We start from the raw sequence: 18855 nt of genomic DNA on the forward strand, positions 1-18855 counted from the left end.
TATGGAACATGGTCCACTCGGACCAGGGAGAAGTTCTGCTGGAGGTGGGTGTTGAAGCTCTGTCTGACAGGGGATTCTACTAGACGAGTCCCAGCAGACTTTCACAATACTTTTGGGTCTGCCGGGTCTGGCCACCAGACGCTCGCTTTCGAGCCCACCTTCAGGCCGGCTCCAGAGGGGTGCTCCGGTAACCCGCGTCCGGGCAAGGGAAACCTAAGTATTTTGTATGATTCATCATGAGGAGTATTTTGAGTCATGCTTTGTCTGGTCCCTCACCTGGGACCTCTTTACAATGGGTGACCCTGCCAGGGACATAAAGCCTCAGACAACTTAGCTCCAAGGATCATTGGGACGCTCCATCACTCACAGAGAAGATTTTGAATTTTTGTCTGTGAAAATGTTTTTTTTTTTTTTTTTTTTTTTTTGATAATACATTTTTGTGTGAGTTAATTCTGCTTGATCTGTGAATATAGTTTATTGCTTGTAGCCACTAAGCCATATAAACTAGAAGGTCCGGCAGCACTGCGGACCCTCCAAGTACAAATGGATTGGATGTCTAGCGCCATCAATGGCTGCCAATGAGTTAATGAAATAATGTTAAAGTAGTAAAGTGCAGTAGGAAGGTTATTGATGTGTTTCCTTAGTTTGAGTGTTGTAAGTGGTTTCTCTGTCACTGTCAATAGCAGACAATGAGTTGAGGCTGAAAAAAGAAGAGTTGAACCATTTTTAGGTCAACAATGTCTCTAAACAATTGACAATTAAAATAGCTGTTGATTAATTTCAGAATCGATTGTGGCAGCCCTAGTGATAAATCCAGAAAGGTCAATATGGAAGATCAGGCAAGTAGTTAGGCATGACATCATAATGTATCGCTGGAACTTTCCGTGTCTTGAAAAACATCCAATTTCACACGACCTCATATCAACAAGTTCACGACTCTCAACATATGTTGTTAGCAATAGCCCGAATTTATCGGGATCATATCCATGCAACGTTCCTGCCATTCTGTAAGTAAGACCTTCCAGGAAAAAACATGTAACCTAATCGTCAGGGAGTTTAAAAGCGCACACACGAGCCATTAGCGGGAGTCCTTGCTTTGATTTGTAAATATTCTCCACGCAGATGAAAGGCAGACATTGTCAGTTAAGACAAGGAAAACTTTGAGGGGGAGGGATGGGGGTCTCGCTGTTGGCTTTCATACACAAACACATAATTGTAATTAGAATGGAGGTGGGTATTTGGTGCCGTCCTCTGATCAAAAGGCCGCCTCGCAAGACGCTCATCATCCCCCGTCATTTACATCAGGGTCATCAAAGCTCGGCGAGCTCAAGACGGCGCAGCGGACAAAAGGGCGCCTGCCACAATAAAAGATATTAATAACAGCGGCCTTATTTTGAAATGGAAATTAAGTTTGTGGGTAAAAATAAATGCTAAGATCTTTTGAGTGTGCTTGAAATTGCATTCTGTAAAAACACGTCAAATGTCATAAAGTTCTGCAAGTGTTACCGCTCACCTGGCCTTTAAGATTTTGTTGTAATGTTTCATTCTTTTGACTATTAGCTGATGTGTTTTTTTCTGAATTCCACCTAAGGGAGCATAGCTGGAGTTTTGCTCTCCTATCCCCCATTTTCCCACACTTTTGTTTTCCTTTTTCCACCTCAGAAAATCAAGCTGGTGATGTCGACTCTTTTCCCCTCATTCACCCTCTTGCTATTTGTCCTTCCTTGTCCATCCTCTTGTTTTTTTTCCACCTGAAGAATCAAGGGGTCAATAGAGATTTTTTCCCCTTTATCAACCCTTTCGTTGTCCCTTTTCTACCTAAGGAATCTGATAGTGACTTAATTTTCCCCCCTCTCACCCCTACTCTTTCCCAACAAGTATTGTCTAATTAGCCTGGTGCACCAGACTCACCGCTGTTCCAGCTATAGAGTCTGGCGACCAATGAGAGGTTCAAATTTCCAGGGCGGAGGAAGCCACAGCAAACAGGCAGCGGAGTGGACCAATCAGCGACGGGCAGACGTGACGTTGGTAAAGCGACAACTCTCGCGTGGCGCGAGCGGAGAACGGAGAAGTTTATTTACCATGGCTAGCGCGAGACAGACTGTTGTCAATGACTTGTGTTGATGTGTTTTTGGTCATTTAAAACTGATTTTACCGCAGATTGGAACATATTCTCGGCTCTCCTGTTCGCCATCTGTGTTGTTGTGGAGTTCCGACGCGGAAGACTGACATTGCTCGTTAAGAACACGTCACCCAAATAAGTCTGATTGGACGGATGATTTCGTACTGGCTTGAGAGGCTGTTAAGGAGGTGGGTCCCAGACTATTCTCACAGTGTTTGAAAAATACAGGGAGAACAGTCTGGCCGTGCCAGGCAATTGTCTAATATATTAGTCAAATGCACAAAAAAAGGTTGGGGACCACTGACTTACAATAATTGCACATTTAACTAATTGGCTGCCATTGAGGTCTACTAGTGACAAAGTCATTTAAATTCACAGCAGAATTATGAAAAAAGCCTTGTTATTGGACTGGTCTATTAGTCTATCTTGTCAATGACACTGAAAGTGTGAATTCCGCAAAAAGGATTGGACGTCTATCTGCGTTAATGGCAGCGAATGAGTTAAAAAGGAAATTACGTAAGTGGGGACGGTCCACAGTGCATGATGTCATATCTTTTTAAAATGGTAGAACAGATGCCGCTTCCATTAACTAGTGCATGTTGTCAGACTCCCGTTCACTTGAGTGGGGTCAGATTTCAATTTGGATCGACCTCCTGAAGATTCCACATATCTTTGTCACACGTGTCGTATGCGTCATCTTTCATAGCGTACGGTCATTAGTCAGGAACTTATGTCCAAGTTGGGCCATCTGCGCTCAACCAGCTGTTGAAGCAACTGAATGGTTAACCTGTTGGAAATGTGGGGTTAAATTGTAGCGCCATTACATAACAAAGCACTGAGCTTGTGTTTTTTTTTTTTTTTTTTTTTTGTGAGAGGAATTTGGCAACCATTGACGGCGTTAGATGTCCAATCCATTTTGACTGGGATGGTAACCCAATATCAATCGGAAGTGACCCAGATAAGCTCTAAAATCAATAGGAAGTGAACCAAAATCCACAGGGAGTATTAATATTCATGTTTTTCCTTCAAATAATGAAAAATAGTTACTTTCCCTATAAAAGGTTATAGGTATCTTTACACACTATGTTTTGCTATTCAACTTTTTACAACACATTTATTCTTTACATCAGTTCATGTGGCAGAATGAAAAACTGGTGTTAGAATTAAATTTTAAAAAGGTAATGACTCATGTGTAATGCAGTTCAAAAAGTTATTTTTTTTCTAAATGTTCATTTAATTACTAGATCACCAAATGAGCTTCTGATAACAGTGGCCTGACTGACCACAAGATGGCAACCTCCTCTTTCAACACATCCCCACTTTCAACCTCAATAAAGGGCTTTCCATCACCCTCTGTTTCAACTTAACTCCCCCATCAAGGCAAAAAAAGCACGACCAGGCGAGTAAAAATAGCTTTCAGGGGGCACCGCCAGTCTGCGCCAGACGGTGGAAAATATATTTTATTTATTGGACTTAAGTGTTCTTGAAGACAAAAGTGTTTGTGATAGGACTTTGAGTGTTTGCAGTGGCTGTGCATCACTTCAGGTTTCAAGTAGACGCAAGCTGCTGCTTTTTTGGCCAGTGAAATATCATGTCTAAATGGACTGAACGTCAATCGAAATCAAACGTATTTATTATTATGAGTACTATTAGTAGTATTCTCCATTCTAATTTGCACGTTTCACATTTGGAATGAAATTACTGATATAACTGGATTTTCTCTTCAAAATCGAATTATTTTTTTCGATTCCCGAATCCCAACGAATGCATCTGTTTCAGATATGCATGCCGTTTTGGAGTTAATCCGGATGAATTCACGGATTGGTTAAGCAACGTGCCCATCAAATCGATCAAAAAATGCAAAAATATCAATAAACATAGACCATTTTTTTTAGCTATACCATTTTGTTCCAAAGAATGATTTTCATTCAAATATCTGAATTTTTCAGCATCAAATTGTCCCAAAAGTCACATTTGCTTTGTATTTTTTATTGCTTGAAGTAGATGGCCTCAAACCTGCAGCCCAGGGGCCAATTGTGATGTTTTATGGCCTTGATATTCAAGTTGTGTTAATGCAGACCTGTTTATGTCTTTTGTTTTTAAATCATGACAACACAAGTTAGCATGCGATGTTTGTTCATCTGTTAGTCAAAGTAAATTTGTTGGCCAAAGTCGAATTTTTTAGGCAAGGTAAGGAAAATGTTTCTGTATAGCACAATTAATACAACATAATTTAAAGCACTATACTTCACATGAAAATACAATCAAAATTATTTTTTTATCTATTTAAAATTTAAAGAAAGGAAATTAGTTAATATTCTCACCTTTGTCATTCATCATTGAATTTTTCCAATTTTAAAGTTTATGTTAGCGAAGAACATCTAGTCGATGCACGTTAGTTACTGTCCCGGGCCACATAAAACAATGCAGTGGCCAGAATCTGGCCCCCAGGCATTGAGTTGGACATCTGGGATTTAGAAGATAGAATCAATTGAGTTTTAGAGCCCTGCTTTAAGTCAAATAGAGAAAAAAAATATTCCAATAAATGTGCGTCCACTGGTTAACACTTTTTGTGATATTTTTGATGGATGGTGCAACGTGCAAAGTTTACCAATGTCAAATACGGGCCTCGACTCGGCTTTGCCACATGGCCGTCAGCAACAACCGCGCATTTAACCTCGAACAACATCAGGAAGCATTTCTCGCATTTGAAAACATTGGCACTTGCCGCGCGGCAAGAACCAAAATAAATTGAACACGGTTACCATAAGAGACAGGCGGAAGACGGATAGCAAATTAGAGGGGATAAAAGCTGGATGTGTAAGGCAAAGAGCGAGAAAGTGTCTGACAGTGATAGAAATAGAAGCGGAAAGAGGATCCAAATGGGATGAGGCAGCGTCATTAGGCGTCTACGTACCCTTGCAGTGCCTTTTCTCCAAACCAGTCTCCTTTGCCCAGGCTGCGCAGGTAGACGGCTTCTCCGTTAGGCGAGTCCTCTCGGGTCACGTTCACCTGGCGAAAGGTCAAAATGGTGTGACATGTGAGGAGTAGTCGCCATGGGCATGTGGCACTTCAGTCGTCAGTGGGGATGATGACCAATCACTTCATTGCGGGCTGCTTGGCCAAGCGGTTGCAAAATGGCAAAAATGTGGCCTTCCAACAAAAATACTGTATCCTCATTCATTTCCAATGGCAATAACATTTCAAAATGTATCTTGTCCCATATTTTTTGTCTACTTCACATAACTTACGCTTCATAAAATTCTGGAAATATACTCACACAATACAGTTCAACCAAAATTTGACAAAAAAACATCACCATTCCCAATTAGCCCATTCATTTCCAATGGGCAAAAAAGTAGTGTTGCACCGATAATATAGACAGTGGGACCTCTACATACGAAGTTAATTCTTTCCAGGACCTGTTTTTGTATGTCGGAATGGACGTATGTCGAGCAGGATTTTCCCATAAGGATACATTATAATTCCATTAATTCATTCCACAACCCAAAAAACTTACACTAAATCCTTAATAACTACTGCTGGTACCATTACAAATGGCAATTACACATAGCAAAACAAATAAATTATAAATACAAATCAGAATAATAATATAATAATAATGATAATTCCTCTAATAAAGTAACGAATTGGGTTCTAATGTGAACGTTTTTTTCTGTACCTGAACGCACTGCGTGACTGACGTGACAGAGAGAGCGGTGCGGTTGAGAGTTTACTTTCGCTTTCAATGTTTTTTTAAGAACACCGTCAACTTTGGCGAACAGTAGGCGTTTTTTGTTGGATAACTTCTGAAATAAAATAACAAAAACCTGACGAAGCTGGCAATGTCTTTGGCGATGTTACCACAATAATAATTGTCAGCTTATAAAGACTGGTGAATGGTGGTCAGAGGAGGACCTTGGAGATGTATTGTTGAGCCAGTTCACGGATGCGCACCCCACGCTCATATTTTTCTATAATTTGCATCTTCATTTCAATAGTAAACGTCACCTTTTTCCTTGTTTCACCACCTCTACCAACCTTTTTGAAACCTGTGTTGATTTCTCTCACAAGACAATCATCCGTGCGTCCGTCTGTGGTGCTGTCATGTCGTCGTATTTTGAGCATGTCTTCGGATGTAGAAACAAATGGCGAGTCAAATTTTACGTCGAATGTCGAAAAGATCGTGTGTCAAAGCGATCATATGTCGAGGTACCACCGTACTAATATTGATATCAGTATGTGGACGGCACTAAAATGACGTCACCAGTATCGGGGAGTACTATGCTGATGCATAGACTTCATAATGATATTGACGGGTCACATCCGTCATATACTGCGCCTCGCCTTCAAGTAGGGGGCCTGCCCACATCAAATTCTTGAACACACGCAAGCAGCGATCTAACGCCGGATTTAAGTTGAAAAAGTACAAAAGCTGTACCGCATGCAAACAGGAAGGATTGTCTCAGGAGTGATTTGTTCGAGGATTCAAGGTAAACATTATGTTTTCAATCCCATGCATGCATTTTGAAACCTTGTGAAAAAAATCAATGGGAGAAATTAGCCTTTTCGGCATTGACGTCATAGTTCGCAATATTTACATAAAATAAATGCTAACTGCATGTTTTTTTTGCTTTTAACCAAGAATCCAGACTGTTTTACGTCCATATCTATATAGAATTCAAGGATTGAAGCAATTATTCACAAGACATATGAACGGAAAAAGCTCTTTGTTTTCATAAGGCGGTCACAGCCCAATAACATATACGTAAATTAAATGCTAACTGCCCGGTTCTTTGCTTTTAATAAAGACTCGAGACTGTGTTATACGGTGGCCGAGAGGTGTCAGGCGAAATGCAAAGTCCAAACACTTTGCAAATAGAAAAAAGCACGAACCCAAATTGTAAACGCTTTGCAAAAGAAAAAAGCACGAATGCAAACTGCCACAACACGATCCCCAATTCCTAAAGCGCGATTGCAAATTGGCAAAAGCACGAAACCCAATTGCCACAACACGACAGCAAATGGCTTGTAGCACGAATGCAAACTGCCACAACACGACAGCAAATAGCTCGTAGCACAACAGCAAACGGCTCACAGCACAGCAGCAAAATCATGCAACACAACGGCAAGAGGATGACCCGGAAGTTAAAAAAAAAAAAAAAAAAGGACGACACTTTATACACTTTATATGTGCTTTGTGACCATCTATACAGACCTCCATGAAGTTGCCCCCCCCCCACCCCCACATCTGACGCAAATTTATATAAAAATGATGTCAATCGTTTGTGCTGCAACGGTTTTGTTGATCCAGTGTTAGGCTTTTATAGAAATATTAATTTCGAGTGGTGACGTCACTCGTAGCTTTTCCTCAGTTTAGCTCCCGCGGCTAATGGAGCGTACCAACTCTCTCAATAACAGAGGGGTGTCCTAATAACTAGCACGAGCATAACACAAATTCGGGTCCATTTTGCAGTAAATTGGCGGGCTTGAGATATTGATTTCAAGTGATGCCGTCCCTCTAACTTCTGGGTCATCGTCTTGCCGTTGTGTTGCGTGATATTCTGCTGTGCTGTGAGCCGTTTGCTGTTGTGCTGCGAGCCATTTGCTGTCGTGCTGTGGCAATTGGGGTTCGTGCTTTTGCCAATTTGCAATTACGCTTTAGGAATTGGGGATCGTGTTGTGGCTGTTTGCATTCGTGCTTTTTTCTTTTGCAAAGCGTTTACAATTTGGGTTCGTGCTTTTTTCTATTTGCAAAGTGTTTGGACTTTGCATTTCGCCTGACACCTCTCGGCTACCGTAGTTTTACGTCCATATCTATAAAGAATTCAAGGATTTAAGCATTTATTCACAAGAATTTTCAACGGAAAAAGCTCCTTGTGACGATAAGGCGGTGCTACAGTGGCTGACCGACTAGCAGCACATTCGACATATTGACGTAAAATAAATGCTAAAAGCCCGGTTCTTTGCTCTTTTAACAGAGAATCGAGACTGTTTATTGTCCATATCTATAAAGATTTGAGGGATTTACACATTTATTCACAATAATTTTCAACGTAAAAAGCTCTTTGTGTTTCCACTCGGTCAGCTTTGACGGAGATAAGCCCCCTATTAATCGGCCCCACGCCCCGTGTCCCGTCAATATCATTGTGAAGTCTATCGCTGATGCTGTGCACTATTTACTTTTCAAGATCTTCTTTTCAAACACTGGTCACTCTACAGATGGATGGACGTCCAATTGTGTAGCAGACAATCATCCTTCTGCTGTGAATTTCATAGATTCCAATCCATCTGAAGCTGCAGGGTGGCACTGAATAAACATTTGTTCATTATTTATCACTATCTGATTATTTAGATGGAAAAGGGAAAACAAGAGGATGTACAAGGGGAAAAAAATTCAATTTTGGTGTCCGATTCCTTAGGTGAAAAAGGAATAACGGGGTTAGATAAGAGGGAAAACTTTTCTTAGGTGGAGAGGGGAAAACGAATGGAGATAACTGGAAAAGAACCATGCTATACCTCATTCGTCCCTCCAAGTCAAAATGGATAGGACATCTAGCACTGTCAGTGGCAGCCAAATGTGTTAAATATTTATGTCGTGGCCAACATAAAGGCCCATCGATGGAAACCATACGTCCCTGCACGGCTATTATTTTCAAAACTTTGACTAAACAGCAAGCCAAACTTTTCAAATAACTGTGTTTGTTATAGATGCAAGGCGTAATCATGCATCCTTTTCAGAAAGTTCACCACTGTGTTGTTTCCTTGGAGGGGAAATTAGGGGAAATAGCCATGCACATAAAGGTCAAGTGTGTTTGTGTGTAAAAGTAGAATGAGACAGTGAATTTCTTTATCACTCTTATGCCCCACTATGGGAATTTTTGTGTCACTGTGAGGACGTTATTACGCTGACAAGGACATAGCGGCGACGAGGGAAAAAACAAGATGGCGTGATGCTAAAAGCCGGGATGACAGCGATGAAAGCGACACCTCTGCATCGGCGACAAGTGCGAACAGATTCCAAATGGCGTCCGAAAACACCGTGCTCTCACCTTTCCTTTGCTGATGATAAAGAAGGTGTCTCCTCTGGCGCCTTGTCTGATGATGTACTCGCCATCTTCGTAATGGGTCTGACAAAAAAAGACGAGAGACTCTTAGGTACGTGTTGTCATTCTTTTCGTGTCCCTTGATGCTAACTTTCCCGTTAACGATGCTGGAAAAAGGGGGACGTAAAACACGGGTTGAGGGTTTTATTTCTTGATGGTGACATGAATTTGGAAAGCAACTGAGTGCTCTTGATTGTTAGTGATGTTTCTATATTTAAGATTTATTGTATATTTGTAAGTCCTGAATGACAAAGGAAACTTTTGTAACTGAAAATGTTTAGACAAACTTGTTACTTTGATGCATGATTACTTGAGTGACTAAAATATGAAGGGACGTGTAATATTCAAGTCTTCCACACACACAAAAAAACAACAACAGTACAGATAGTATTTAGGCCATTGCTCAATTATTAATTGCATTTAAATACCTTAGAAAAACAAGTTAGATAATAATCCCTTTGTTTATTCTTGTGTTATCTTGAGCACAAACATATTGCTGACTGACGCTCCCTGTGCGAATGGATTAGACGTTTATTGCCGTCAATGGAGTTTTGACAAAAACTAGACAAAAACATTTTCAAATTGTTCTGGACTAAAACTAAAATCAAAATTTTGAGTTCTTGTCAACTAGACAAAAACTTCATCCAAACTTCATTACTAAGATTAGATGAAAACAATTTTGGGGTTTTTGTCACAAAGTTTAACCTATTTGAGTTGTTTGTGACTAAAAGATTTTTAAGTTTTCCTAAACTGCAACTAGACTAATGACCTGAAAAATCATTTTGAGTTTTTTTTCTGACAAGAATTAGTCAACATCGGTTAATTCACAGATTGTTTATGTATTAGAGGTGGAAGACTGGGTATCGCACGATACGATACGATACAAGGCTCACGACAATGATGATGTCACATTATGGATACATGGCCAGGGTCAGGAAATAATTTTAGGCTATTCTACAACACAACTAATTAACAGAAAAACAAGTTCTTTTCATCCTTCTGCTGTCAGTTGTAATGAGTGTATCCCGAGTAGACGTCTAATCCATTTGAAGTCGGAGGATTGGACATCTATGGCCGGCAATGGCAGCCATTGTTAAATGGTGTTATACTTGTATAGTGCTTTTCCACTTTTCAAGGGGCATTACACTATCCACCTACTGGTGACGAAGCACTAGGACCAAGGTGGGGTTCAGTATCTTGCTCAAGGATACTTAGGCCGTTCATCAGGGCAGAGAATTGAACACACAATCTACTCTACCACTGAGCCACGCCATCTCCAATGATGGGCTGAATGAATCAATTTTGGGACATTTCATGTAATTTCTTGTTGATTTTTCAGTCACTGCCTTTTTCTTTTTGGGAAATTATGGGTCACTTCCTGTTGATTTTGGGTCACTGAAAAGGAAGAATGCCCCCAAATGACTAGGAAGTGACTCAAAATCAACAGGAAGTAACCTGTAAACGCCCTAAAATCAACAGGAAGTGACCTGTAAATGTTGACTGGCTGTAAATGATCAGGTTTCAGTGCCGCTGACTGCACCAGACGTCCAATCCAAGATGAATTGGATGTCTGGCGCCTTCAATGGCAGTCAGTGAGCTAACGTAGAAGATTTTGGTAGCAACCTGTTGGTTCCTTTTTTCTTTTTTTTAAATGGTGACATCTTTTTCAAACAATAGATCAATACTTGGTAGGAGCATAATGGTAGTCTTTTGGGCTACAAAGTATAGTGAGATATCACCTTTTGAATATATTGTCACACCCTTAGTATGTATGCAATAATTAGCTTCCATTGACGTCCGAACCATTTTAACTGGCGGAGGCGAATGAACATCCGAGTCGAATTGGATTGGATGTCTATCGTTGTCAATGGCAGCCAATGAGTTAATATTTGATAGTTTATAAAAGTGGACTTTTTCCCCCAATGTTTTCTTGGTTCTACAAGGAAATTCAATTTAAAGGTCAATGGAAGTAGTTTTCAACCACTGCTATTAATGTTCATCAGATGCAATCTAAAAGTGGAATTACATGTCTTTCTTTATCAGCTTTTTAAGAGTAACCCACGACTTTTCCTAACAAATGCCTTTTTAACACCACGCATTTATATTCATGACAGCGATGGTCAATTCAATTTAAACAAATGCAGGGAGAACCGCAAAGAAAGATTTAAAAATACATTTTGTGCTTGATTTCGCCTCCGTTCACAAAATAAGTCGGACAGACAATATTAATTGCATCCCAAAGTGGAAAAATAAGCAAACATACTCATTTTTGTTCTGCTGGTGTTAAATATTGAAATCAGCATGCACTTGTGCTTACGCACTACATTAGATAAATTGATTCATTTTTGCTCAGGCTGGTGTGAAAGGCCTCCATTACTTGATTTAATGGCTCATGAAATCAACAGTCCCGTGTCATGTCTTCCCAAACACAACTCCGACAAAGCACTTAGATAAGCGGTGGGTAAAGTACGGCACGGGGGGCAAACTTGGCACGCCGTCTTTTCCAAAATCAGCTGAGATAGACTTCGGCACCCTCATGAACTTCGTGACGATAAGCACATTTGAAAATGCAGAGTAGCTGAATCTTTTTTTTTTCTCTTTTTCTCAACAAAACAAAAGAAAAATGGGAAAATATGTATTTGTATCATGTACAGTATATATGATTTTTTTGGTACCATATTTTTCGGACTACAAGTCGCAGTTTTTTTCATCGTTTGGCTGGGGGTGCGACTTATACTCAGGAGCGACTTATGTGTGAAGTTATTAACCAATTATTATTTCATTTCACGTGTTATTTTGGTGTTTTGGAGTGACACTGGTGGTTTGGTAAACTTGTTAACATGTTCTTCATGCTATAGTTATCTCAATAACTCTTAATAGCTATGTTACATTAACATACCGTTTGGATTTCGTTGTTCATGCATCATGTAACATTATCATACTGTCAACTTATTCAGCATGTTGTTCTCTAGTGTATTTTTTATTTTAAATTGCCTTTCAAGATGACATATCTGTTCTATGTGTTGCATTTTATCTAGTAAATTTCCCCCAAAAATGTGACTTTACTCCGGTGCGACTTGTTTTTTTTCCTCTTCATTGCTCATTTTTGGGCTGGTGTGACTTATACGGTACTCAAATGCGACTTATAGTCCGAAAAATACGGTATTTGTATATCAAAAATAACTAATGACGAGTAATGATTTTTTATTCATAAATATTTTCTGAGTTCTAATTATTTTTTTATATTTGCATTTAATAAAATACTATATTTTTATTTATTTTAAAAATGATTTCACAGATATAAAAAAGGAACAGGTGAAAAAAAGGTAAATACGCTTTTTTTTTTTGAATGATTAAATTCTCCATTTTTATATAACAATTTTAAAAAGAAAAAAAACATTTCACATTTTTGTAGTTTGTATAAATCTTCAGATTTTTAATTGTATATATATATATATATATATATATATATATATATATATATATATATATATATATTTTTTTTTTTTTTTTTTTTTTTTTTTAAATAAAGAACAAACAAAAAACAGTGACGTTTTTGGGGAAAAATAATTTACTGTTACTTACAGTGATTTACATTAAATTTGAAAAAATATTGTTTTTATTTTAACATTTATTGATTTATATACTAGTATATATACACACACACACTGTATATATATATTAGGACTGTCAAACGATTAAAATTTCTAATCGAGTTAATTACAGCTTAAAAATGATTTAATCGTAATTAATCGCAATTCAAACCATCTATAAAATATGCAATATTTTCCTGTAAATTATTGTTGGAATGGAAAGATAAGACACAAGATGGATATATACATTCAACATACGGTACATAAGTATTTGTTTATTATAACAACCAATCAACAAGATGGCATTAACATTATTAACATTCTGTTAAAGCGATCAATGGATAGAAAAATTTGTACTTCTTAAAAGATAATTGTTAGTACAAGTTATAAAAATTTTATATTAAAACCCCTCTTAATGTTTTCGTTTTAATAAAATTTGTAAAATTTTCAATCAAAAAATAAACTAGTAGCCCGCCTTTGTTGATGTTAATAATTACACAACGCTCATGGGTGCTAAAACGCATAAAATTAATCGCACCCAAGCGCCAGCAGAGGGCGACAAAACTCCAAAGAACACAAGTAACATGTTGGCATTGCACTGTGCTGTCATTTTAATCTGTTTGAGCGGGGCATGTGCCTTAATTGCGTCAAATATTTTAACCTGATTAATTAAGAAAATTAATTACCGCCCGTTAATGTGATAATTTTGACAGCCCTAATATATATATTTATTACAAAAGTGGAAAAAAACTCAAAATCATAATGTTTTTGCTCCGTTTTTAATATTATATAATAAATATATATAATATTAACAAACATTAAAAAGGAGAAAAAATAAATAAAAATTGAAAAAAAATCGATTATTTTCTGAAACAAGTTCAATTACAATTATATATGAATTATATGATATCATTGAAAAAAAAAAAAAATCATCCAGTCAAGACACCCTCAGCATGAAAATTCTGTCAAGAAAACATTTTGAAACCTTCCCTCCAGAGCAGGGGTCGCGTTAACCGAATATTTTCCATCGTTGACCGGTTTTTTAAAACGGTGACGGAAAAAACTGAAGTCCATCAGTCATTTTGACAAGTTGCAATTCACACCCCAGACCACAGGGTGGCGAGTGAGCATATTAATTAGCTATTGTCTCTCTTGATGCATGACGTCGTTGGCCTTACTCGGAAAAATGTCAAGGCAACTGAGTGTCCGAAGTTTCTTCAAAAAGCCCCAAAACGACAATGATGTTGATAAAAGAGGTGAAAAAAGAGGTACTGGTGCAGTGGAGGATGAAGGATGACAACGAATCAAGTGAATCGCCGGTTCACTCCTCACTGCGGCGAGCAGTTGAAAACACCGCCAATTACTAAGAAGGGCAGAATTTGGTAACACGGTGAAAGCTGTATAAAGCCAAAAAAGCGGACCAGACTAGCCAGAGCCTGAAATTATTTCAAGGAAAATATGGAGGGTGTACACTGTGTGCACTCTTTTTGCTAAGCTGAGCTCGCATACCACGGTAGCACGTCGGCTATGAACGAACACTTGACGCGCCGTCACCCAGGTGTATTTCGGAAGACAACAGGAAACAACAAGCTAGCGGATTGTAAGTCCATACAACTTTCTAATGATTTTTAAACAAAATTGAAGTTGCCTTTATGTGCGTCATATCAACGTGCATTTTTATTTAGTAATCATAATACATTTAAAAAAAAAAAAAAAAAATATATATATATATATATATATATATATATATATATATATATATATATATATATATATAAAATGGAATTATATAATATTTTATTATTCTTAAATGTTTTAGGATCATGGAAGGTCCCACTTGGGGGGAAAATATATATATATATATATCCTGTATATACATAATATAATAAAAATATAAATGGAAACACAGCACTGGCCTGCTTACTGTAATCCATGACTGCACTAATGTTAGTTACTTTATATTATGCATCAAGATATAGTCATTTTAAAAATTTAAGTGACTGGTAAAAATAGATTATGACCGGATTTTTATGACCCTGTCAGTCAAAATGACAGACAACGAAAAAGTCTAGCGCAACCTCTGCTCCAGAGTAACTCGAATATATAGAATCATACTTTGCTTTGTCGTCTATGTGAATAATATAATCACCTCCTCAAGGACGTCGGCAAGCTTGCTGAGAATGTCCTCCTGCAGGCTGTGGAAGGTGGGCACGCTGCGGGAACAAGAACAGAAAGTACTCTTAAGAAAACAAGCCCACTCATCTTTGCCATCTATACAGCGCTTATTAAAAATGCATGCAAAAAGGGCAACAGGGAGATGATTATTACAGTATGCTATAGGTGCTTATGTACCTTTTTTTTTTATCCTTCTGTGAATTTAAAATGAACCCTTTATCACTAATAAATGTCCAATCCTGAAGAACTGGGAGCGGAGGGTGGTAGCGAATGAACAATCATTAGCCAGGCGTCCAATCATGTGGCTCTTCAAAACTACTTTAAACCTTGTGTAATGAATTTATCTCTGGTAGATGTCCAATCCATATGAAGTGGGAGGGTTGGTATATTCATTCGCTGCCACCCTACCACATCAAACAGATTTGACGTCTAGTGCCTTCAATGGCAGCCAGTGAGCACAGCAGACCATTGTGTGGGTGGAGGTGGTTGAACACATCTAATTTTAGCCGCTTTTTTTTTTTTTTTTGCAGTTTCATTGAACGCCACCTGCTTGCTATTGAGCCAACTAAATAAGAGTGACCCAAAGATCAGCAATAACTAAAGGTATTTAAAAAAAAAAAAAAAAAAAATTGCTGATGAATAAAACTTAACTGGCTGTATCCGTCCTGCCAACCACCTCATTTTCCTTGTTATACTAATCTGAATAATCACCACTGATCTTTCTTATGCTTCCACCGTGGAAGGTGAGCCAGCATTGTGGTGGCTTGATATGGCTCAAGGCTAGTCGAGTATGTATAACCAATAGTGCAGGGGTGGATGCTGGTATTTCAAGGAGGAGAAGCTCAAAGTGTCCCGCCTGTGAGTGCTTTGTGACAGTGGAGGGGCTCGGCGGCATTAGCTGCTTGGTAGGAAACTAGAGTGACAGAAATCAGTATACAAACGCAAGCAAATAAAAAAGGGGAAAAAAAACACACACCAGAAATAGAAGCTCAATTTTTCGCTAGTTGTTTTTAACAAAGAAAGTGTCGCTGGAATGATTAGAAAAATCTCCGGTTCAATTCAGAACAATGGAATGAAAATTGAAAAAAAATTTCCCGCAGATGTTAAACAACTAGATCGTTGATTTGCTCATTTTGCTGTCAATAGAAAAGGGATTCAGCCCCAGACATATCATTCAATCATCATGCAGAGAAGCATAGTGTCCGGGGTAGCCGAGCCCCGCCCACTGCCCGTAGACCTCCAGAGATGCACTGCGTTAGATGGGCGGGATAAACCCAGCCTTTAGGCAATGACTTGTCCTGTTTTGCAATAGTGCAACAATGCACTCTCAACTCTGGAGATTCACTCACGCATTGTGAAGCTGCGCAAATGAACGAAAAGTAAGCCGTGTCGAAACCAGTGATAGAAAGCTGATTCTGAACAAAAGTTAAGTGTGTTGTAGTGCATATTTTGACAATGACATATATACACTGCAGTATGCATTTGATCACTTATTGTTGGACGTTTTAGGGGAAGCTGAGCTTCCTTTGCATTCGTAGACCAATCGCCTCTGCAGTAGCGAGACACTGTCGTTGTGGTCAAGCATGTAACCTCGTCGAACATATTGGGGGGGTCACCTGTAGGAGGTCTGAGGACATACTCTGCATGAAAACTACTTATATACCTCAAATATATATATATATATATATATATATATATATATATATATATATATATATATATATATATATTTCGTGTTTTTAATAACGGCATTAGAGTATAACATATCTTTAAGAACTACGTCTTTCTATCCGTGGTACCCTTTAAACTCCCGGGCAACTTTTTTTTATATACAGTTCGTGGCGTTCAGGTGGGTAAAAATAATGTACTATTTTCATGCTGAGTATGCAATATCATCACCAAGTCGGCGTTGTCCTTGTAGACGCTATAATATAATAATAATTTAATTGTTTTTACTACTTACTAAAAATAGTCACTTGCCCTCCACTTTTCTTGAATGATATATCCATGAACTTTGTGTGATGTCTTTTAATCAAAACAACCAGACCAAAGACAGGAGAGGAAGGAAATTCAGAGGATCACCTGCATATTGAAAAATATAACTATATGCTGTATATTACGGGTTTGACGATACACACAATTCACAGTTCAGTACATACCTCAGTATGGGTGGTCATATTTCGATGCAGGTTCAGTACAACAGGAAAAAAAGGTCTTTTTTCTCACAGCATTTGAAATTTAAAGTGCGTATACTGTTACACTGTTATATACAGTGCCCTCCATAATTATTGGCACCCCTGAAAAAGATGTGTTTTTTAGCTTCTAATATATATATATATATATATATATATATATATATATATATATATATATATATATATATACAGTGGTACCTCTACATACGAAGTTAATCCGTTCCAGGACCTTGTTTGTAAGACGAAATGGTCGTATGTCGAGCAGGATTTTCCCATAGGAATACATTATAATTCCATTAATTCGTTCCACAGCCCAAAAACCTTCACTAAATCCTTAAAAAATACTGCTGGTACTATTACAAATGGCATTTACACATAGCAAAACAAATACATTATAAATCAAAATCGGAATAATAATAATAATAATAATAATAATGATAACAATTCCTGTTTTAATGTAACGAATCGGGTTCTAATGTGGCGGACGTTTTTTGCTGACCTTGAACGCACCGCGGGGCTGACGTGCCAGAGACAGACCGGTGAGCTTGAGTTTCACTTTCACTTTGAATGTTTTCTTGAGAACACCGTCAATTGCGGCAGACAGAAGGTGTTTTTGTTTTGAATAAGTTGTGAAATAAATGATAAAAACGTGGCGAAGTTGGCGATTTCTCTGGAGATGTTACCACAATAAGAATTGTCAGCTTAACTTATAAAGACTGGCGAACGATGGTCGGAGAAGGACCGTGGAGATGTATTGTTGAGCCATTTCACGGATGCCCACCCTACGCTCATATTTTTCTGTCATTTGCATCTTCATTTAGAAGGTAAGCGTCAACTTTTTCCTTGTTTCACCACCTGTACCAACCTTTTCTGAAACCAGTGTTGATTTGTCACACAAGAAAATCCGCCGTGCATTCGTCTGCGGTGCTGCCATTGTCGTCGTATTTCGAGCATGTCGTCGGATGTAGAAACAAATGGCGAGTCAAATTTTACGTCGGATGTCGAAAAGTTCGTGTGTCGAAGCGATCGTATGTAGAGGTACCACTGTGTATATGTATATATATATATATATACTGGACTGTCTCAGAAAATTGAGACAGTCAGGAAATTAGAATATTGTGTATTCTAATTTCCTGAGACAGTCCTGTATATATACACAGGACTGTCTCAAAAAATTAGAATATTGTGTATTCTAATTTTCTGAGACAGTCCAGTATATATATATATATATATATATATATATATATATATATATATATATATATATATATATATATTTATTATTCAAATAATATGGGACCTTAATGGAAAAAAAAGAGAAAAATCCAACCTTCAATACAAGTGCATTCATTCAGTGGGGAAAAAATCCGACATAAAGAAAAAAATTATTTGATATCAAATAATGTGTGTCACAATTATTAGCACCCCTGGTGTTAATACTTTGTACAACCCCCTTTTGCCAACAAAACAAGGTCTCATCATCTTGGTCTCATCTGACCAAAGCACACGGTCCCAGTTGAAGCCTGGGACCGTGTGTATTTCTGTGTGAGACCAAGATTGAGCTTTTTGGCAACAAACACTAAGTGGGTCTGGCGTGCCACGAAAAATGCGCATGCTGAAAAGCACCTCATACCCACTGTGAAGTATGGGGGTGGTTCAGTGAT

At 38.2% G+C, this 18855-nt stretch overlaps 1 protein-coding gene across 3 annotated transcripts in view; it reads right to left on the reverse strand.

Moving 5' to 3' along the window:
* Window positions 1-18855, reverse strand: part of LOC130922520 (cGMP-dependent protein kinase 1) — a 208608-nt gene that overhangs the window by 29530 nt on the left and 160223 nt on the right. For all 3 annotated transcript variants that reach the window (XM_057847305.1, XM_057847304.1, XM_057847306.1), the window contains exons 5-7: window positions 14971-15034; window positions 9175-9252; window positions 5040-5134 (exon numbers count right to left, since the gene is read on the reverse strand). In XM_057847305.1, the coding sequence (XP_057703288.1) occupies window positions 5040-5134; window positions 9175-9252; window positions 14971-15034 (237 nt within the window). The remainder of the gene's footprint in view (window positions 1-5039; window positions 5135-9174; window positions 9253-14970; window positions 15035-18855) is intronic.

Source organism: Corythoichthys intestinalis, chromosome 10 (assembly GCF_030265065.1).
Source record: "Corythoichthys intestinalis isolate RoL2023-P3 chromosome 10, ASM3026506v1, whole genome shotgun sequence".
In the NCBI taxonomy this organism is placed as follows: Eukaryota; Metazoa; Chordata; class Actinopteri; order Syngnathiformes; family Syngnathidae; genus Corythoichthys; species Corythoichthys intestinalis.